At 46.3% G+C, this 23,249-nt stretch overlaps 1 protein-coding gene across 10 annotated transcripts in view; it reads right to left on the reverse strand.

The window, feature by feature from the left end:
- The window catches only part of GRAMD1B (GRAM domain containing 1B), a 464,835-nt gene that overhangs the window by 384,615 nt on the left and 56,971 nt on the right, over positions 1-23,249 (reverse strand). For 9 of the 10 annotated variants that reach the window (XM_068238823.1, XM_068238819.1, XM_068238822.1 and 6 more), the window contains exon 2: positions 17,390-17,958. In XM_068238823.1, the coding sequence (XP_068094924.1) occupies positions 17,390-17,757 (368 nt within the window). In that variant the 5' untranslated portion in view covers positions 17,758-17,958. Of the gene's footprint in view, positions 1-17,389; positions 17,959-18,259; positions 18,381-23,249 lie in introns of those variants that run through there. The other variant, XM_068238813.1, reaches the window with a different exon arrangement.

The raw sequence follows: 23,249 nt of genomic DNA on the forward strand, positions 1-23,249 counted from the left end.
CTAGGGGCACTTTTTTCATTACAGGTGCACTTCAAACACTGATATAGAGTTTGACATAACTACCGTACTTCCTATGGTAGCATATTCCACATTATAAATCACTCTTACTGTAAAGAACCCTTTCCTAAATAAATGGCTGAAACGTTTTTCCTCCACGTGCAGATCATGTCCCTAGTCCTTTGCACAAGCCTAGGGACAACGGGCCCATTCACACTTGCAAAGGCAGTTTTGAGCGGGCGATTTTACCGCACTGTTGCTCTTGCGATTCAGAGCGATCACGATCAGCACTTTTTTAAGCACCGTATCGAGATCACTTCAGAATCCCGGCAAAATGCTGCAAGGAACACGGTTTTGTGATTGCAGCTAATTGCGACACACTCACGATCAGCGGCAATCGCGGCAGTGAGATCACTGCCACAAGGTTAATATTACGCTAGCGCTTCGGAGATTAGCGGTAGTCGCCTCCTAATCGCGCAACTGAGAACAGGGCCCTAAGAGCTCATCTGCCGAGCTTTTATATTGCCCTCTGATGTATTTATACATGTTCATTAGATTTCCTCCCTCATCGCAGGAGACCTCATATCCTCAATCCAACCTGGATAATCGCAGATACCTTCTGTTTTAACAGGACCGCTATCGCGAAAAAACTAGGCAGTTAAGATCTGACAGAACCGACAGGTTTTGCGCCAGTCCATCTCCTCATGGGGGATTCTCAGGGTTTTTGTTTGTTTTCAACAGCACTTCCTGAACAGCAGTTTAACTGCCAAAATAGTAAGATGCCAGCCGGCCTCCCTAATCACTTGCACACTATTTTGTTGCAAAGTTAGGCTTTGCAACTGCTGTTCAGGAAATGCTGTTGAAAACAAAAAAAAAAAAACCTGAGAATCCCCCATGAGGAGAGGGAGTGGCCCAAAACCTGTCGGTTCTGTCAGATTTTAACTGCCTACTTTTTCGCAATTGTGGCCCTTTAAGAAGGCAAACTTCTGTTTTGGTCGAAGAGTATGGTACATTATTTTCATGCTCTGTTTCTAGTATTAAATATCAAAGGAAGTTGGTTCAGATAGAAGTCTTGGCGCCCGAGAAGCTATGTGTGTATTAAGCACACACTTGACACTCCTCCTGGCTGCCATGTCCACTTCCTGCTATTCCAAATTATCACTTCATAAGTGGCCTGAAATAGAAACAATAATACCACAGAAGGGAAGGTGCCAGGAGAGGAGGCCGGCGGGGGCCCCCAACGCCTGGGAACATCTTATTCCTGTCGTAAGGTTACATCACACCGATCAGACCCCAGGAAACAGGCTGCAAAATTCCAATATCACCCAAATGGCTCCAATTCCCAGAGCAGCACCGCAGGAAATTCGATTTTACAGAACATTTTGTGACCCAACTTGGGTCCAAGATAGTCCTGTTTTCTGAAGCACTTAAAGAGAACCTGTAACAAAAAAAAGTTGCCCAGGGGGTACTCACCTCGGGAGGGGGAAGCCTCAGGGTCCCAATGCGGCTTCCCCCATCCCTGTAGCTGCAGGCAGTCCAGCGCTGGCTCCCCCGAAGTGTCCGGAATCCTCCCCCGAGAAGCGCTGATTTATTTACCTTCCCGGCTCCAGCGGGGGTGATGTTGCGGCTCTCTGCACGGAGATAGGCAAAAATAGGCGATCTCTGTCTGGTCCGCTCTACTGTGTAGGCGCAGGAGATTTGCAGGCTCAGTAGAGCGGCCCAACAGCGATCGGCTATTTCCGCCTATCTCTGCGTAGAGAGCCGATACTGCGCCTGCGCTGGAGCCAGGAAGGTAAATATTTACATCCCCGCTATTCGGGGAGCTTTATCGCCGCCACCGTGGGACCGAGGAGGACGTGGGAAGCCTCAATAGGATCCGGAGGCTTCCCCCACCCGAGGTGAGTACCCCCAGGGGAGGTTTTTCTCATTACAGGTTTTCTTTAAACAACCATTAGTGAGTGAGAGACCGCTCTGATAAGGTTCTACTGCAAGAAAGTTCAAAGGGTCATTAGTCCTGCTTTGTTTTATAGATTACATAGATGCAGCAGAACGCAATGGACGTTAAGGTAAGTGCCTGTTTTTAATTATGAGAGGTGGATGCAGGCGGCTCTTCCAAGCGCTGGCCTCGCTTGGGGGGGGGGGGGGGGGTCGCCTGCCCTACCCAGCCTCCCCCTCCGGGGTGCCGCTGTGTGGTATCCAAGTGGTAAGAGGGCCCTGCGGCCCCCCGGTTGAATAGGGGCATTGGGGAGCCTCCTCGTGGTGCTCCTGGATAGTGCTAATGTAGGTGTCAGTTTTAGACCCTGCATATGCTGGCATGCAAAAGCAAATGCATATTTGCATGAGCAATGTCTCTTGATCAGCCAATTAGGCCAAATTTGCAAAGCCAGATTTGTCAGGTTATAACTTGGTTGATACACACATTTTTTCTTTGTTGTAATTTTTATAGATTAAGCACTTCAGCCCGCGGGTTGTTTTCACATTGTGGAAGAGGGGAATTTTCACGTTTTTAGCGCTTCTCCCGTTCATTCCCCGATAACTTTATCACTATCACGACAAAATGATCTACACCTTGTTTTTTCGCCACCAATTAGGCTTTCTTTGGGTGGCACATTATGCTAAGTATTATTTTTTTCTTCTAAATGCATTTTAATGGGAATAATAAAAAAAAATATTATTTCTCGGCCATTATAGTTTTAAAACAAACATAAAATGGTGGATAAAAGCCACTCATTTTATTTGCCCATATGTCCCAGTTATTGCAACATTTAAATTATATCCCTAGTACAATGTGTGGTGACAATATATTATTTGGAAATAAAGGTGCATTTTTTCGGTTTTACATCCATCACTAATCACAAGCCCATAATTTAGCAATATACCCTCTCGACATACAAATAAAAAAAAAATGTATTACCTAATGTTTGTAGGTGTAATTTTACTATTTGGCCACAAGATGTCCTCACGCATTATTTCCTTTACAATAAGTATGCTAAATAGGAAGTAATGCATGGCTGTGTTACCTCGGAAGTGATGCAGACATCTCATTGATGCTGGCGATCACGGGGGTCTAGAGTTGAATGAATGGGAACAAAGTTAAAATTAATCTAGCGATCGGCGGCGGAAACGAGCAAGCGAGAGGCAGCGCAGCGGCACTATTTAAGAAAGATCACTGTTTTTGAACAAACACAGTGATCATTCTCGCCGGACAATAACAGATTGGCTCAGGGAACTTTTGTCCCCTGCCACCAATCCCCCCTGATGCCGGGACCCTCGCGATTGCGGGCTTCTGCCAGCACAATCACGCACACAGCCCCCCCAAATTGCACGGACGCGAGTCTCGAGTTCCTCCGGCTAAAGTGGTTAAAATACAGAGTGTAGTTTGTAAACTGAAAATATGACAGTATTGTGCAATGCTTAAAAAAAAAAAAAAAAGCTACATGCCTGAAAATAAAAACATAAGACTCATTTCTTCGCTACTAATGTTCTATAAATGATCTGTACTACACATACAACTCATTATAAAGTTGTTGTTTTTTTTTACTTCAGGTTTGTGGTTGTTGGAAATGCTCCTCAAGCCCACTTTCATTTCAGGCAGTAAAACACGACATAACGTGGACGAGTCCAGGGAAGTGAATAATTACACACGAAATTGTACAGCAGTTCCACTTTGAATACTTCCTGCTTGGAATATAAATGTGGTGGCCTACATATGATAGAAATAAGAATGTAATGAGAGGTAAGAAGTCAGACACTTTGTAAATGTCAGAGCAGAGGCAGCGATTCCTCGCTTCCTTTCTAAGGAAAACGCCACGCAGATTTCTCAGAAGAGGGGCAGAAATGACTGTCTGTGTCCTCTGAGAAAGGTCACCTCACAGATCAGTCAGCTCCACCAATAAATATGGAGATCAGCTGAAGGCCTGACTGGCGGGCAACCCCCCCATCCCATAGAGGACGGGGGGGGGGGTACAGCGGGTAATATGGTGGAAGGGCTATGACAAATTATGCATAAAATGTCTTTTCACAGAAGAGCCAGCACAACGTGTGAAAATGTAAAAGTCTAGAAATGAATACTTTAAGGTCAGTTTTACATCCGATTCTCGTGTTGAGGTGGGATGCAATGCTTCTGCAAAATCCCACCGCAACTCCGAAAAATGACAATCATATGACATGCATTAAAAGTGCCGACAGGATCATATGCATAGCACCGCCCCCTGCTCAGTGACGTACTCCTTGCTGGGCAGGATCATATGCATAGCACCGCCCCCCGCTCAGTGACTTACTCCCTGCTGGGCAGGATCATATGCATAGCACCGCCCCCGCTCAGTGACGTACTCCCTGCTGGGCAGGATCATATGCATAGCACCGCCCCCGCTCAGTGACGTACTCCCTGCTGGGCAGGATCATATGCATAGCACCGCCCCCGCTCAGTGACGTACTCCCTGCTGGGCAGGATCATATGCATGGCACTGCCCCCGCTCAGTGATGTACTCCCTGCTGGGCAGATCATATGCATAGTACGCCCCCCGCTCAGTGACGTACTCCTTTCTGGGCAGGATCATATGCATGGCACCTCCCCCCGCTCAGTGACGTACTCCCTTCTGGGCAGGATCATTTGCAGTATATCCTGTAGAGGCAAAGCTACAGCGCTAAGCCCTGCCTCCCTGGGCAGCAAAATGCACGATTTCGAAAGTGGTGGATGTTTCCCCCGGGATTTGGGGGGGTCTAAACCCCTCGTTTTGCCACGGGAATGCGGCGTTTCACCTCTCCTCATACTGCTTAAAGTAAATAGCAGGTAAAAATCAAGAATTATTTTCGCTTCCGACTCTCTTTAATACAGTTTGTGGTATGTACTGTATATAGAGTGGGGTATTAGCATTGTATTAGCTAGGCCTATTTTTAACACTGAGTCTCCAGCACACATCGCCGATCCCTGCCGGATCCCCGAGCCTCTACCGTAAGAGGACGGATTTCTGGCACACACAAAGCTTACTGGTTTTCAGGTTTAGTGCGGAACAATCATTTTATAAAGGCTGGGCTGCTTTTCTTTCGTTGAAGAACAGCCCCGGTTATAATCGCTAGGTAATTCCCGGCGGTGTTGATCCAGGGATTTTATCTGATTGCCATCTGGAGTCGGGAAGGATTTTCTTGTTTTCCTTTTAAGGCTAATTGGCCCAGGCCTTGTAAGGGGTTATTTCACCTTCCTCTGGATCAACTGAGATATACAGTCAGGTCCATAAATATTGGGACATTGACACAATTCCATCATGTTTGGCTCTGTACACAACCACAATGGATTTGAAATGAAACGAACACAATGTGCTTTAACTGCAGACTGTCCGCTTTGAGGGTATTTACATCCAAATCAGGTAAACAGTGTAAGAATTACAACAGTTTGCATATGTGCCTCCCACTTGTTAAAGGGACTCTGACCAGTAAATAAAAAAATCTGACCTTACCTGGGGCTTTCTCCAGCCCACCGTAGGTCGGGAGGTCCCTCGGCGTCCTTCGGACCCATCTCCCAGGCCCTGCTCCGAAATGGCTCCCGGCAACACCGGGACCGAGTGTCGGGCTTCCTCTTCCGGAAAGATGACGTCAGTCGTCACCACGCCGGCCGCCTCGTGTCATCACGGCGGCTGGAGTGACAGTACGGCACATGTGTGGTTTAATCGTAGTGATGTGGTGATGCTGGAGGAGTCTGCAGAGCCAGTTCTGCTCCATCAGAGATGGTCAGAGTAAGTGCAATCAGCTGAGGCTGGGAGCACACTTGTCTGTCAGTTTTCTGTATGTATTTTCTGTACACCATGTGTGTCTGTATGTGTGAAAACATGCACGTTTTATCACAGAAGCTAATGGAATTGATAGAGAAAATGCGTGCAGTGCTTCACTGCTGTCTGTTTTTATCTGCATGGGGAAAACACATTGGATTGTGCACTAGCCAAGTGAATAACATTGCTTCTCAGTTTACCTGTGCAGAGAGTGTGGGGCGGGGGGGCATCCAAAGTTTCGCAAGGGGGCCCAGTGATTTCTAGTTACGCCCCTAAAAATGAATTTCAAACGCGATCGCTCAAGAAACACGAAAGTGTATAGTAATTTTTCCACGTTAATTGTGGGGGGAAAAAAATCACCAGCGCCAAGCGCTAGCGTTTTGCGTTTGCAGTGGGAATGGGCCGTAAGCCATTATCTGGGGAGGAAGAGGATGACATGGGCGGTAGAAACGGATGGGCAGACAGGATACAGCGCAGAGAGGCGAAGCAAGAAGACAAGGCGACTGGCAGTGTACAAAGCTATATTCTATCTTAAGTTATGTAGATGAAAACCTCTGCGCTGTCGCTTCCTCATCTGGAACCAATCCCTGCCGGGGAAACGTGACTGCGTTCTGCACCGCGGGAGCCGCGTCCCCACACAGAATATTTCACAAGTTATCAACTTGTGTATAGTTGTAACAGCCCAGGTTCCAGCTGGCATTCTACGGCCATATCTGAGCTCACGCCTACCTCCAGTACGGTGCAACCAAACCACGCCGCGGCAGGTTGCGCGCTAAACGCCATATATGACAAAAGGCCGCGAGACACAACTGGCTGAAAAGGAACTTCACTTTCATTATAGAGATCGGTGGATAATAGAGATTATAAACCCAGATCGCGGATGCGCAAGACTTTTGAATTTTTTTCAGTTTGAGCATTACAATCAATTTTTCTGATTGATTGTGACATTTGAAAAACCAGACCAATCTAATCACACAAATATGTACAATTTTTTTCCCAATTAAGAAGGAAAATGTGCAAAAACCCTGAAATATAAGCTTAGGTCTATAAATCAAGAAACAGACAATCTATTCTACACCATTCAACTGAAAAAAAATTGTACAGAAATTTCTGCCGCCCCGATCAGGTTTTATAGAATTTTCTGTACAACCTATGATTTTCATCCAATTGCTTCCTCCCCAAAATGCGCTCTAATTACCTGGGGCTTCATCCAGCCCCTGGCAGACTCTACGTCCCTCGCCACAGCGCCGGTGTCACTTTACATTACAGCCTATGGCGGCGCCCAAATGTCCACCTCCCTTTTTGCCTGCCTCACTTTGGAAGCCTTTGGAGGCACTCATGTCCCCTGGTGGCTTTGTACCGCGCATGAATACTCCGGGCGCATGCATGCGCAGTATGGAGCCACTCGTCTTCACAATACTCAGACACGTGAGTCCTTCCAAAGCCTTCTGAGGACTCTCGTAGGTATATTTGACAAGTTAGGCAAATAACTTCAACAGGGGGAGGTGTGGCAAGGCTCTATGGTATCCAGAGCCCCCCTCTACATAGGCGAGTAGCTTCTTCACTACCCTCCCGGTCCCGATCCTTGATCTGCTGTGTGACTTGGTGAAGTCTGTAACTTAGCTAAGTCACCCACTGCTGCGCATGCGCTGACCCTGAGGTGCACCTCTGTGATCGTACTACAGTGGCGGAGAGCGTTCTGTGCATACTTGGTTACGAGTCATGTGCAAAGTGGTCCTGGCCACGGCAGCACGATCAAGGAGGACACCGCCAGATCAGCACATGCGCAGTGCTTAGCTAAGTTGTGGAGTTTACCGGCCGGTACAGCAGATCATAAAAGGGGCCCATGAGGACAGCAAGGGGCCTACAAGACTACGGGTGTGGACGAAGCCCCAGGTAAGTAAAAGGACACTGTTATTACGACTCAGGTGACCTTTAACCACTTTTTCCACCACTACAGTATATCTACGTCCTCTGTGACTTCATCTAAGCCACGCGTCAGTAGATATACGTCTTATAGCAGAAGCAGTGCTGTGCAGGATTGGGCTTGCTCCTGTGCACATTTCTGGCACTATCTGATGCAGCACTAATTGGTGAACGGGAATATGTGTTACCTGAACCAATAAGACTGATTTTTGCCATTAAAAATTACTTTTATTTTCTCAGTTCATAGTGAAAAATACACACTGAAGCATTATTTTAGAATCAAATGTCCTCACCATAAATTGTGACAGGAACGTAATTTAAGTTTTGTGATAAACAGTAGAAATAGCCAAACAAAATCTGTGGTTTTTTATCTACAGTAGCACTTTTTATTTTTAAACTGGAATTGGTAAAACTGACAAATAATGTGTTTTTTTCTATTTTTTCCTCTTTTTCCTATTAAAATGCATAGAAAACAACATTGTTCGAGGGAAAAAATGCTATACAATGAAAGCCTAGTTAGTCTGGAAAAAAACTATATATATTTCATTTAGTTGTCATAAGTAGGGATAATGCTATTGATGATTAAATAGGGACACAGCTGAAATGTCAAAACTGCTCTGGTCCATAAGGGTGAAACAAGGTCTGGATGTGAAGTGGTTAAGTAGCTGTTCACCTGGTTATTGAATGTGTGCTGCTTTAGTACGATTATAAATTTACTGTACAAGTCCAACCCAGCAGGTTTGTTACATTGTGTCCATTTCCCACCCCAATAAAAATGATTTCCGTTTCATTCCATTGTGACATTTCCACTCAGGGTGACTGCCTGTGACATACTGTGGATTTTAGCATTCCACAGATCAGCATTCCAAACACTACATCACTGACAGGTGTATAAAAAAATATTGTGTGATTATTAACCACTTCACCACTGAGGGGTTTTACCCCCTGAGCACCAGAGCAATTTTCACCTTTCAGCGCTCCTTCCATTCATTCGTCTATAACTTTATTATTACTTATCGCAATGAAATGAACTATATCTTGTTTTTTTCGCCACCAATTAGGCTTTCTTTAGGTGGGACATTATGCCAAGAATTATTTTTTTCTAAATGTGTTTTAATGGGAAAATAGGAAAAATGTGGGGAAAAAAATAATTTTTCAGTTTTCGGCCATTATAGTTTTTAAATAATGCATGCTACTGTAATTAAAACCCATGAAACGTATTTGCCCTTTTGTCCCGGTTATAAAACCATTTAAATTATGTCCCTATCACAATGTTTGGCGCCAATATTTTATTTGGAAATAAAGGTGCATTTTTTTCAGTTTTGCGTCCATCCCTAATTACAAGCCCATAGTTTATAAAGTAACAGTGTTATACCCTCTTGACATAAATATTTAAAAAGTTCAGTCCCTAAGGTAACTATTTATGTATTTTTTTTAATTGTAAATTTTTTAATTTTTTTTTAATTACAAAAAAAAAAAAATGGGGAGTGTGGGAGGTAATGAGTTAATTTTATGTGTAAAAGTCATTTATTTGTATGTGAAAAATGTGTAGGGTGTAGTTTACTATTTGGCCACAAGATGGCGACAGTAACTTTTTGTTTTAATGCGACCTCCAAGCTTCCTTCCGGAAGCTTGGAGGAAGAATAAGGAGGCTGGACACGTGAGTTTTTTCTCACAATGATCGCGCTGCCCATAGGAGAGCAGCTGATCATTGCGGGGCTTAGATCAACGAACGGGAATGGATTTTCCCGTTCATTGATCTCTGGGCGAGCGGGCGGCGGCGTGTTTATTAGCGGCGGGCGGCGTGTTTACGAGCGGGAGCGCGGGCAGCGTCGGGAACGCGGAAAGTACGTGTTTCTCCGTCCCTGGTTTTTAAAGGATGGAAAAAGGGGCGGAGAAATACGTAAGCGCGGGGGTAAAGTGGTTAATTTGATTATCACCTCTTGCATAGTATTACACCAGCATCGATTGCAGCACAGAGTTCCATAACAAATATTATTTGGTCAGTTATTTAATTGCTGCAGTCACCTCTTGCATATCGTTGCACCAACACTGATTGTATGATTGTAAAAAAGCATGGTCATGTATTTAACCACTTCACCCCAAAGACGTTTTTACCCTAACGGACAAGAGCGATTTTCCCCTTTAAGGGCTCGTTTCCACTATCGCGAATCCGCATGCATCCAACACATGCGGATTCGCACATGGTATGCAAGTGAATGGGCCTGTTTCCACTGTTGCGTTGGTGATGTGCGTTTTTTTGAGCAGTGAAAAAACGCACAAAAGAGCCAACGAATTCGCCTGAGAGTGGAATGCATGCGAATCGCATGCAATGCATTTAATAGGGAAATCGCATGCGTTTTTTGCCGCGAATTCGCATAGGTACCGATGTAAATTCACACAGGCAGTGACATGGTTAAAATCGCATATACCCTCACCTATGCGAATGCGGCAAAAAACGCATGGGGAATCGCATCCGCATGCGATTTCATCAGCGGTGGAATCCAGGCGATTCCGCACCACAACAGTGGAAACGAGCCCTGAGTGATCATCCCTTTCATTTGCCAATAGCTTCATCACTACTAATCACAATGACATGATCTATAGCTTGTTTTTTTCACCACCAATTGGGCTTTTTGGGGTTGATATTTGTTTTCAGTAATTACTTTATTTTCTATGCATTTTAAAGGGGAAAAACAAGGAAAAAATGAAAAAATACACTATTTCTCCAATTTCACCCCCTATAGTTTTAATATAAACACTACTACTATGCATAAAACCCACACATTGTATCTGCCTATTTGTCCTGGACTGGTTATCACAAGTACAAAGTATGGTGACAATATAGTATTTGGAAATAATGGTGTCTTTTTTTGGGGTGTTTTTTATTTCCACTATGTTCACGCGCACAGCGGCAGTAGCACTATCTGACTTATAAAAAACGTCCTCGAGCCATTAAGAGGCTCCAGCAGGACGTTTTTATAAGTCAGCTTGTCATTAAGTGGTTAATTACCAAACAGTCAACTCCATCTCAGAGCCAACCGTCTCCTCTTACCGCTGCTGTCGCCTTTCAATACTCCATTGATGCAACTTGAATTTCGCATTCACGCACACAAGACTTCTCACGTGCTTCACTTCACCTCTGGAGTGCCTTTCCACAACACATCCATCACTCTCCAACCTTTGTTACCTTTAAATGCTCCCTCAAAACTCACTTTTTCCAACAAACATATGCTCTAACTTAGGCCATTCCCACTTTGACTTCTAGCCAAGATGCACTCCTACTAGATATCCCCCCCCCCCCCCAAAAAAAAAACATGCTGCCTCTAGGTATGTTTATTATATACAACTCCACCTTTTCTCTCTGCCCCTTCCCCCCTTTAGATTGTAAGCTCCCAAGGGCAGGGCTCTCTCCCCTTTTGTGCCTTGGAATATGTAATACATTTTATTCATCATGTTATCAGTGTGAATGCTGCCGGATAGGACGGTACCAGCTAAACGCAGGAAGCAGACGTGTCCATAGTGAATATAGTAAAGCCGTGTGATATTATATCGCAGCGTTACTGACAGGCCCCCGGATTGTAGGCATGGAAGGAAGGCGGCGTTGACTCTGAGACCAGCAGCGTGGACAGAATCAGAGTAATCACACGCCGGGAACGCTATCACATTACCCAGGCTCGATGGGACCGGATCGCCAAGACCGCAATGTCACTGTCGTGTTTACTAACAGCTGCCTATAAATATAATTATACCCCACGCGTCACTCCAAGGTGTCCCTTTACAAGATGGCAGGCAGGAAAGGTTCTCTTTAATCCTTCCAATGCCTCCTGAGGTCACATACCTCGCACAACGCTGATATAAAGGTCGCCGCGATCTCCGCTTCACCGTCATAGCGACCTGCAGGCCTGTTATAAGGCTTACAGAGCCCAATGCCAGTCTAAGAATACCTCACAAATGCCACAATGGTTTGCCTGCTGGCATGTGTGGTAATATCTGACAGCTGCGACCAGCTCTACCCGTCGCCTGCTGTTGCCCACGGCGCTGATGGGGATAGTGATCGTTAGTTGTCGTTCGCTAACGTAAACTGTTAATTCTGGTGTGGTTAATCGGGCGACATTGGCAGAGCTACCGCCAGGGCATGTGCAGAGGTGTACCAGGGGCAAGACCCGCTACTCACTGCATGACTTCTGTCAGTTGTCCATGGTGTGTCTTAAAGGACCACTGCAGCGAAAAAAGTAGGCAGTTAAAATCTGACAGAACCGACAGGTTTTGGGCCAGTCCATCTCCTCATGGGGGATTCTATGGGTTTTCATTGTTTTCAACAGCATTTCCTGAACAGCAGTTTAATTGCCAAAGTAGTAAGACACCAGCCAGCCTCCCTACTCACTTGCACACTGTTTTGTCAGTAATGCTAGGTACACACCATACAAATTTGTGTTAGATACAGTATATGGTTCGATAGATAATTTCCGACATCTCCGATCTTATTTTCGATCTTTTTCTGATCGATTTCTCATAGAAGTGAATGGAAATAGATAAGAAAAGGTAACAGAATGGAATCGGAAATCGATCGGACGGAAAATCGACCAAAAAAACACATTGTGTGTACCCAGCATTAGACATTGCAACTGCGGTGCAGGAAATGCTGCAGGAAACAAAGAAAACCCTGAGAACCCCCCCATGAGGAGATGGACTGGCCCAAAACCTGTCGGTTCTGTCAGATTTTAACTGCCTACTTTTTTCACGATGGCAGTCCTTTAAAGGACCACTACAGCGAAAAAAAGTAAGCAGTTAAAATCTGACAGAACCAACAGGTTTTGAACTAGTCCATCTCCTCAGGGGGATTCTCAGGGTTTTCTAAATCATTCCCCAGTTGCTAATTCTAACTGCCAAAACAGTGAGTAGGGAGGCTGGCTGGTATCTTACTATTTTGGTACTTAGAGATTGCAATTGCCTTCCGGGAAATGCTTTTGAAAACAAAGAAAACCCTGAGAATCCCCCATGAGGAGATGGATTAGTCCAAAAACTGTCAGTTCTATCAGATTTTAAGTGCTTACTTTTTTGCTACAGTGGTCCTTTAAGTCCTATACACATGCTTGATTAAAAGGAACCCGAAGGAGTGAGACCTATGGAAGCTGCCATATTTATTTTGTTTTAAACAATACCAGTTGCCTGGCTGTCCTGCTGATCTTTCCATAGGGTCCAAATCACACACCAGAAATAAGTAGCTAATCTAGTCAGAGCACCTGATCTGCTGCATGCTTGTTCAGGGGCTATGGCTAAGAGTATTAGAGGCAGAGGGTCAGCAGGACAGCCAGGCAATGTGCATTGTTTAAAAGGAAATAAATATGGCAGCCTCCATATCCGGCTCACCTCGACTTCCTTTTAAAGTTAGCTAATGCAGTAGATAACGACCACCTCAGACGATAATTCCGAGTGTGTACAGCAGCCGTCCACCAACAGCCGCTGTTCGTCCAGCAATCCACTAGGCGGAGCAACTCAGCCAGGTGACAGCCCATACCTTTGTAGGCGGTACACGCCCCGCCCACCGTGTGACGTCATATTGGCCCCGCTCCGCAGCCTTCCGCACAGCAACAGAACGCAGCAGCCTCAGCCCAGCGATGTCGCCCAAGAGATCAGTTTCCCGATTCCCCATAAGGCGACATCAATGAAGAGAGTGTGTAGCAGCCCGTACAGCAACACATGGTTGGTTTGTTGGATGCAATCTATACAGCTGGCTGCCTATTGGTCTGCTCAATGATCTCCTGAACAATCCCAACACGTCATTAATAATAATAATAATAATAATAATAATACAATACAATAACATTTCTATAGCGCTTTTCTCCCATAGGACTCAAAGCGCTTAGGCTCTCTCAGATTCAGTAATTGGTAGTAGGATAAAGTAATCACACAACAAAAGTTATATTTCTGCAAATGCCAAACTGAACAGGTGGGTTTTCAGTCTGGATTTAAACACGTCCAGGGATGGAGCTGTCCTGATCTGTTGAGGTAAGGAGTTCCAAAACCTAGGGGCAGCATGGCAGAAGGCTCTGGGACCAAAAGATTCCAAGTGGACTCTGGGTATGACTAGATTATTAGAACCTGTGGATCTGAGAATGCGGGGATTGCTACGCAGCTGCAACATATCTTTCATGTATCCAGGGCCTAGATTATTCAGGGATTTAAATGTCAGTAGGCCGAACTTGAATAGGACCCTCCATTCTATAGGTAGCCAGTGAAGGGAATGCAGGACTGGCGTTATGTGGCAGTAACGGGGTTGGTTGGTTAGCAGTCTGGCAGCATTAGCAGAGATGGTCAAAAACGTGCTAATAATTTCAAATTTGCATGCAAATTCCATGCAACTTGTATGCAGCTTGGAACTGGGCCAATCACATTTCCCAGGAAGTGCATTTGATTGGCTAAATTCCAAGCAGCAAATAAAAGGAAGGTTAGATACTCACCTCAGTGATGGTAAACCTCTGCATGGTCCAGAGACATCCCTGATCCTCAGGGCCCCCCATTCCGACGCCGGGTCCCTCTCTACCTATATTAACTCAGCACAAGTCACATAGGGTTCTCCTGGCCGCAAGCGACCGCGGACATCCAGACTGGGCATGTGCGAGAAAGAGCCACACATGCCCAGTAGAGAAAAAAGCAATGCACAGGCGGCACCCAATCCAGATGGGCTGGTCTACAGCTGGGAGTGTGTCCAGGAAGTGCAGAGGATCCCTGCGCTGGAACAGGTGGGCTGCAGGAGGATACAGGGAGACTCTGGACCACCCAGCTTCCTGCTACTCAGGTATCTTTTTTTCCGACTCAGGTGTGCCTTAAAGCAAACGTGAAGTGAAAATAAACGTATGATATAATGAATTGTATGTGTAGTACAGCTAAGAAATAGAACATTAGTAGCACAGAAAAGGGTCTTATATTGTTTTCCCGTACAGGAAGGGATAAAAAAGAACTCAGTTATCTATTCAAAATAGCTTCTTTGAGTTACTCCACCCACTGGGGGAATACCGTCCTGTTTTCTAAAGCACTTAAAGCAGATCCGAGATGAAAACCTAACTAGAACAAGTAACTTGTCTATATATCTTATCTAAAGTTTAGAAAGTTTACACAGCAAATCTAGCTGCAAACAGCATTAACAGTTTATAATTATTTCTTCCTGTGATACAATGAGGGCAGCCATATTCAGTTTGTCACATTACACACAGGCAAAGCTGCTCTGCATCTCCAGCCCTCATCTCACTCCCCTCTCCTCCTCCCTCTGCCTCTGAAATCTCTGGCTGGTAGCACCTCCTCCTCCTCCTGCCCAGACTGAGCTCCCATAAGCCCTTGCTACTAAGGCTCAGAGTGCCAAGGCACTCTGGAGAAGCTGTGGGCGTGGCTTGTTTAGTTTATAGGGAATTAGAGTATTAAAACAAAACAAAAAAGTATTTGGCTTGAAGAATGCCCTATAAAGTATATGAAAGTTACACGATTATGCAATGAGTTAAAGTTCATCTCGGATCCACTTTAAACAACCAAGAAGAACAGCTTGAGATAAGGTTTTATTGCAGGAAAGTTCAAAGGGTCATTATTTCTGCTCTGTTTTATAGGTTAAAGAGGATCTGTAAAAAAAAGAAAATCCCTCTGGGGGATACGTACCTCGGGAGGGGGGAGCCTCGGGATCCTAACAATGCTTCCCCCGTCCTCCTCTGTCCCTCCGTTAGCCTGCCAGGGTCTCCTGAAGTGCAGCGATGTAAATATTTACCCACCGCGATCCAGAGCAGGCGCAGTAGCTCTTCCTTCAGGTTAAGGCAGACGTATCCAAACGCGATCAATCCGCTCTGCTGCGCAGGTACAAGTCCTTTACGCCTGCGCAGTAGAGCGGATAAGATCAGGTTCGGCTATTTCCGCCTCACCTGAACAAAGAGCAGCTAGTGCGCCTGCGCTGGATGCCGGAGAGGTAAATAGATCCTCTTGTCAGGCTTGTCGGGGGAGGGTTGTGGGAGGCTTCGGGGGAGCCAGCGCTGGACTGCCTGCAGCTGCAGAGGTCGGGTGAACCCTCATTGGGACCCTGAGGCTTCCCCCTCCCGAGGTGATTTAAAATACAGAGTGTTGTTTTAAAACTGCAAATGTGACAGAATGATGGAAAAAAAATAAAAAAAAGCTATATATCTGAAAATGAAAATAAGAGACTCTTTTCTTTGCTATAAATGTTCTATTCATTAACCGTACACCATGTAAAATTAATGATGATATAAGATTTCTTTTCACTCAAAAAATAAGATACTTACCTAAGAAGATGGAAGCTTCTGAATCCTCCACGTCCTGCTGGAGACCACCAGAGCTGCCCGGGACCCCCTTTATTATCACGTCCGCGCTCCTCTTCATGCTGTCGGTGCGGCTGTAGTGCACCTGCTCAGTAGCACGGATCTCGTAGGATCAGCTGCAGCGTACTGCGCAGACATGGCCGGACTGGTGCAAGCGCAGCCGCACTCACCAGAATATTTGCCGAAATATACCATAATATATATTGACAAGCTCTTCTCAGATATGTACCGGGAGTCCGCACGCAGCAACAGTGGGGGCTTGGAGGACGTTGGGTTGGAAGTCTCTGAAAGATCCAGCGGTTTGCCTTTTCTTAAAGGACGCCTGAATTGAGAAGGATATGGAGGCTGCCATATTTATTTCCTGTTAAACAATACCAGTTGCCTGGCAGTCCTGCTGATCTATTTGGCTGCAGTAGTGTCTGAATCACACCAGAAACAAGCATGCAGCTAATGCAGTCACACTTCACATGATCAACACATGATCTGCTGCATGCTTGTTCAAGGTATATGGCTATAAGTATTAGAGGATCAGCAGAGCCAAGACAGGAAACCGGTACTGTTTAAAAGAAAATAAATATGGCAGCTTCCATATACCTCTAATTTCAGGTTCCCTTTAAATGTGCCTGCATTCCAATATTACCAGCATATTATTGATCACCTCTTATCATGAGCTGTTCATCCACTGTCCAACATCAGGATTTGTCACACCTACTACATTGACCAGTTTTGGGTCATATTTCGTAGTAGTAGACTTAGAAGTCTTGTAGTACTGGAAAAGTAAATGTCACAGCACCGACGTGCAGGCTGTAAGGCTTGGATCAGCCCCGGAAAGAACAAATACTAATAAATATATAGAGAATAGATTCTTTCGTTGTCCCTACTTCTTGGATGAGTTGGGAAACGTAGGGTAATGCTTACCTTGTGCTCCGTCCATCGTACTTCTCTCTACCGTTACACCAGAGAGAAAGCAACACGTAGACTGTGACCAGTACAGAAAACTTTCACACTGGAACTGCAGCGGTTACTAAAGTGCCTTGTTGCCAAGGAAACAAAAAATCCCTAAATTAGCATCTTCAGTAGGAGAGTGGTCTCCTGGCTATCTTCTGCACAGAAACCACAGAGAGGCCGTGGAGGGACAGCCTGATCAAACTTCTATCAAGATAAGGGCCAGCTAGATCCAACAAAACCTGGACTTTGAGGTTGTCCTCTATGGCGCAGGGACTGAAGGCGGACTACAAATGCTGCACTAAAAATGAGGCTTTATGACAGATATACATCATACATTTAATGCTTCAAATCACTTACATTATAAACGCATTTAATGCCTCAGACCAGAACCATTGACAACAAACACGATTATGAGGTTACTCATGGGGTACCTACCTGCTCTCGCTGTTGGCGATAACTTCCACCTCACAGCCGTTCTTCGCCGATGAGCCACACCAGGAGTGCGGTCGAAGGCCGTGGCGCCGGGGAGAGGTGCTGGGAGTGGAGGAATTGGAGACAACGCTGTCCTCATCGCTGGATGGCGTGATCTCTATAGATGGTAGCTGTAGATACTCCAGGTTCCCGCTACAATCCAAGGCGTCGGCGCTCTCTCGGTTCCTGGCTGCCTTCGATCGCCTCATCTTGAAGCGCCGACGGCGTTGGCTGGGGGTGTTGCTTCTGCTCGTGGCTGAGGTGCTGTCAGACAGATTCGGGATGTGCAGTTCTGGGATCTGAAGGGTCTCGTTGATATCATTAGCCAACATTGTCAAACTCCGAGGTAAACCAAGAACCACCGACGCCAACGAGCCAATCACACAAGTTTCCGGGCTCAACTGCTACGAGAGTGACAGGAAGTCTCTGGCCACAGCTGCTGGCTTCCTCTGAACGCAAGCCTCTTTCTGGTGAACTGTCCCCACTCGTGTTTTCATGTATCTCAGCTTCTTGAATGTCCCCTCCGGAAGATCCTGCAAGGAAAGAGAAAATGAGACATTAAAAACCGTTTCATAGTCCTAACCGCTGATGAGGCACAGCTGTGAGCAGACAAGAGGAGAGGAACGACATTCATACAGCATATTAAGGACATCGAGGTGGTGACAGATAAAAGGAGGGGGGTTGTGCCTGTGTGGGAAAGATACCACAATACAGTAACTGCAGCAGCTGCCGGAGGAACTACAAAGCTTTCATGTGGCCAGAAACCGAGGCAGATGCAGGAAAAACTGGGACCAGATGAGATGGAACTTAGATAAGCAACAACTTCACACACACCTCCCCTTCTGTAGCTAATAAAAAGTCACACAAGACCCTCGGAGAAAGCGGAAGAACACCGAATTGTTAAATAAATCCAAGGACGCCGGTGAAAATCCTGAGAGAGAAGAAACGGAGAAGGATTGACGGGAGAATCCAGCATGTCTCTCCATAGTCTGCACCTGACTGGTGGTAGCACCTCAACGTAAATATCATCACTTTACAGGGGGATCAAATACGACAGAAGGAAACGCAACAAGGCTTCCCTCTAGTGGGAGAGAAGAGTTACTAGACAGAAAGCCATCACAGGGAACTGTCCTCAGAAAGCATGCATGAAATAGAGGGGCGAGGAGAAATGGGTGCGGGGTAAAGACGAAATCTTTACAAATGATAAAGACCACTTTGAACTGGGCGCAGGGTAAAGCCGAAAACATGTAAACAATCTACCAAAAGGCTTCACTTCTAAAGTGTAGATGGTGTATATTATCGTGTTAATATCATGGAATGAAAATTGATAATGATAATAAAAACAGCATAATATCTTACTGATATTTTTCTACAGCTTAAAGGGGAACTCCAGCCTAAACAAACATACTGTCATTAAAATAGATAGGTAATATACGGTAATCTCTTACCCACCCTGTTTTAAAAGAACAGGCAAATGTTTGTAATTTTGTGGGGGCAGCCATCTTTTTCATGGGGGCAGCCATCTTTTTGGTTGAAAGGGAGGTGACAGGAGCATGAGACTGTCCTGTGTCCTGATCACCCCTCCCAGCTGCGCGCTAGGCTTCAAATCTCAAATTCAAAATTTAAAGGCTTGGGTAAGAAAAGCAAAGCTCTGCTGCTGTGAAACTGTTAAAGAAACACCAGGCCTTTTCAGTGCTGCTGAGTAGATATTTAGTCTGGAGGTTCACTTTAACGTAACCCTAATCTCACACAGAACCCTCCACTAACGATTCCTAACCCTAAACCCGCCTGGCGGTGCCTTACCTTAAGACTCCCCCCTGGTTGTGGCTAACCCTAAGACCCCCCCCCCCCCCCCCCCCCCCCGTGGTTCCTAACTCTATAACCTCTCCTAGTGGAAGCTAAACCTAAGACACCCCCCTTGGTGGTGCCTAACCCTAAGACTCCTCCTGGTGGTGTCTAATCCTAAGACCACCCCCCCCCCCTCCCCAGGTGGTACCGAGCCCTAAGACTACCTTGGTCATGCCCAACCGTAAGACCCCTCTGGTGGTGCCTAACCCTAAGACCCTAAGACTCCATTGGTGCTTAGTCCTAAGACCCCCCTGGTGGTGCCTAGCCCTATGACACTCCCCTGGATGGTGTCTAATCCTAAACCCCCCTGCTGTTGCCTAACCCTAAGACTCCCCTGGTGGTGCCTAATCTTAAGACCCCCCGGTGATGCCTAACCCTAAGACCCCCTCCCACCCCCCGTGGTTCCTAACTCTAAGACCCCCTTTCTGGTGGTGCCTAACCCACCACCACCCAAAAAACACCCTTCCTGATGCCCAACCCTAACCGTTCCCTCCTGCACAAACACTCTTGCAAATGTACAATTTTGACATACAAACAATAAAATATTTGTATCTACAAACGATATAATATGACAAAAACTATAACGTTGCAAGTTTCAAAATGATATATTTCAAAAACTTTAATCTCTAATGTTTCAAAATGATATTTAACAGGTGCCCGAATTTCTGCTTTGGGCATCGCATTAACGATATTTGCATTAGCGTCTATGGAGCGCCCAAAATTGTCCATTATCGTCGTGTACCCAAATTTCCTGCTACCCTCAGAAACCTTCCCTCATTATTCATCAAACTATAAATATTACCAGTGTTGTGGTGGAGGATTCTTCATCTTCCTGTCTCCTCCCACCAGCCGATGTGTGACCCCGCCCACCCTCAGCCGGTCCCAGCTGGTCCTCACCCCACCCATCCTTCCCACCATGCTTTGCTTCCAGCGTTCCTCACTCCTGGCATTACATGCAATGATCAGTTCAGAGACTGATATGAAAATAAAAAATGTTGCTTTATTCCTACAGGTCTCACAGCTGTCCCTCTGTATCTCTGGTCCCACTTTACTGCTGGAATGTCCGCATTGTTGGCCCGGCGCACAGATCTGTAAAGATAAATTTAATTACCTAATAAGAGTGTAATTACATTGTGCTCAAGGTTACGTCCTGCTACTAAAGTGTGTCCTTGCTTATCTCTGAATGTTAATAGAAGGAAACATTGGGGATCGGTGAAAAGAACTGCCGTGATTTCAACAATGATAATAATCATTCGCTCATTGTGGCATGGCCTACTGGACAGAAGATGTCATGGGCGTGACCGGAGGCGTGATGGACGTGTGACTGGAGGTGTGATGAACGGGTGACTGGAGGCGTGATGAACGTGTGACTGGAGGCGTGATGGACGTGTGACTGGAGGCGTGATGGACGTGTGACTGGAGGCGTGATGGACGTGTGACTGGAGGCGTAATGGACGTGTGACTGGAGGCGTAATGGACGTGTGACTGGAGGCGTGATGGACGTGTGACTGGAGGCGTGATGGACGTGTGACTGGAGGCGTGATGGACGTGTGACTGGAGGCGTGATGGACGTGTGACTGGAGGCGTGATGGACGTGTGACTGGAGGCGTGATGGACGTGTGACTGGAGGCGTGATGGACGTGTGACTGGAGGCGTGATGGACGTGTGACTGGAGGCGTGATGGACGTGTGACTGGAGGCGTGATGGACGTGTGACTGGAGGCGTGATGGACGTGTGACTGGAGGCGTGATGGACGTGTGACTGGAGGCGTGATGGACGTGTGACTGGAGGCGTGATGGACGTGTGACTGGAGGCGTGATGGACGTGTGACTGGAGGCGTGATGGACGTGTGACTGGAGGCGTGATGGACGTGTGACTGGAGGCGTGATGGACGTGTGACTGGAGGCGTGATGGACGTGTGACTGGAGGCGTGATGGACGTGTGACTGGAGGCGTGATGGACGTGTGACTGGAGGCGTGATGGACGTGTGACTGGAGGCGTGATGGACGTGTGACTGGAGGCGTGATGGACGTGTGACTGGAGGCGTGATGGACGTGTGACTGGAGGCGTGATGGACGTGTGACTGGAGGCGTGATGGGCGTGTGACTGGAGGCGTGATGGGCGTGTGACTGGAGGCGTGATGGGCGTGTGACTGGAGGCGTGATGGGCATGTGACTGGAGGCGTGATGGGCATGTGACTGGAGGCGTGATGGGCATGTGACTGGAGGCGTGATGAACGTGTGACTGGAGGCGTGATGAACGTGTGACTGGAGGCGTGATGGACATGTGACTGGAGGCCTGCTGGACATGTGACTGGAGGCCTGCTGGACATGTGACTGGAGGTGTGATGGACATGTCACAGGAGGTCTGCTGGACATGTGACTGGAGGTGTGATGGACATGTGACTGGAGGTGTGATGGACATGTCACAGGAGGTCTGCTGGACATGTGACTGGAGGTGTGATAGGCGCGTGACTGGAGGTGTGATGGGCATGTGACTGGAGGTGTGATGGACATGTCACAGGAGGTCTGCTGGACATGTGACTGGAGGTGTGATGGACATGTGACTGGAGGTGTGATGGGCATGTGACTGAAGGCGTGATGGGCATGTGACTGAAGGCGTGATGTTGCCTGTTGCCTTGCAGTCCTGCTGTTCTATTTGGCTGCAGTAGTGTCTGAATCACACCAAAAACAAGCATGCATCTAATCTTGTCAGATTTGACAATGTCAGCATCACCTTATCTGATGCATGCTTGTTCAGGGGCTCTGGCTAAAAGTATTAGAGGCAGAGGATCAGCAGGACAGCCAGGCAACTGGTATTGCTTAAAAGGAAATAAATATGGCAGCCTCCATATTCCTCTCACTTCAGTTGTCCTTCAATGAATCAGGGTCTGCTGCTGGACTGCCAATAGCTGCAGGGTAGCATAACACAGCAACAAAATAATACTAAATATATCTTCCAGGGGAGACAAAGGCACACCTATACATGTAGACAAAGTTCTTCAGTAATATAGAATATCCAAGTCACACACTGTAAACAGCCAAGGTCTCAGGAAACAGAGGAACTTCCTGTCACATGTATAAACAATGGCCACACAGAAACTTCCTGTCACATGTATACACAATGGCCACACAGAAACTTCCTGTCACATGTATACACAATGGCCACACAGAAACTTCCTGTCACATGTATACACAATGGCCACACAGAAACTTCCTGTCACATGTATACACAATGGCCACACAGAAACTTCCTGTCACATGTATACACAATGGCCACACAGAAACTTCCTGTCACATGTATACACAATGGCCACACAGAAACTTCCTGTCACATGTATACACAATGGCCACACAGAAACTTCCTGTCACATGTACACACAATGGCCACACAGAAACTTCCTGTCACATGTATACACAATGGCCACACAGAAACTTCCTGTCACATGTATACAAAATGGCCACACAGAAACTTCCTGTCACATGTATACACAATGGCCACACAGAAACTTCCTGTCACATGTATACACAATGGCCACACAGAAACTTCCTGTCACATGTATACACAATGGCCACACAGAAACTTCCTGTCACATGTATGCACAATGACCACACAGAAACTTCCTGTCACATGTATACACAATGGCCACACAGAAACTTCCTGTCACATGTATACACAATGGCCACACACAAACTTCCTGTCACATGTATACACAATGGCCACACAGAAACTTCCTGTCACATGTATGCACAATGGCCACACAGAAACTTCCTGTCACATGTATACACAATGGCCACACAGAAACTTCCTGTCACATGTACGCACAATGGCCACACAGAAACTTCCTGTCACATGTATACACAATGGCCACACAGAAACTTCCTGTCACATGTATACACAATGGCCTCACAGAAACTTCCTGTCACATGTACACACAATGGCCACACAGAAACTTCCTGTCACATGTACACACAAT

The sequence above is a fragment of the Hyperolius riggenbachi genome, chromosome 6 (genome assembly GCF_040937935.1).
Source record: "Hyperolius riggenbachi isolate aHypRig1 chromosome 6, aHypRig1.pri, whole genome shotgun sequence".
In the NCBI taxonomy this organism is placed as follows: domain Eukaryota; kingdom Metazoa; phylum Chordata; class Amphibia; order Anura; family Hyperoliidae; genus Hyperolius; species Hyperolius riggenbachi.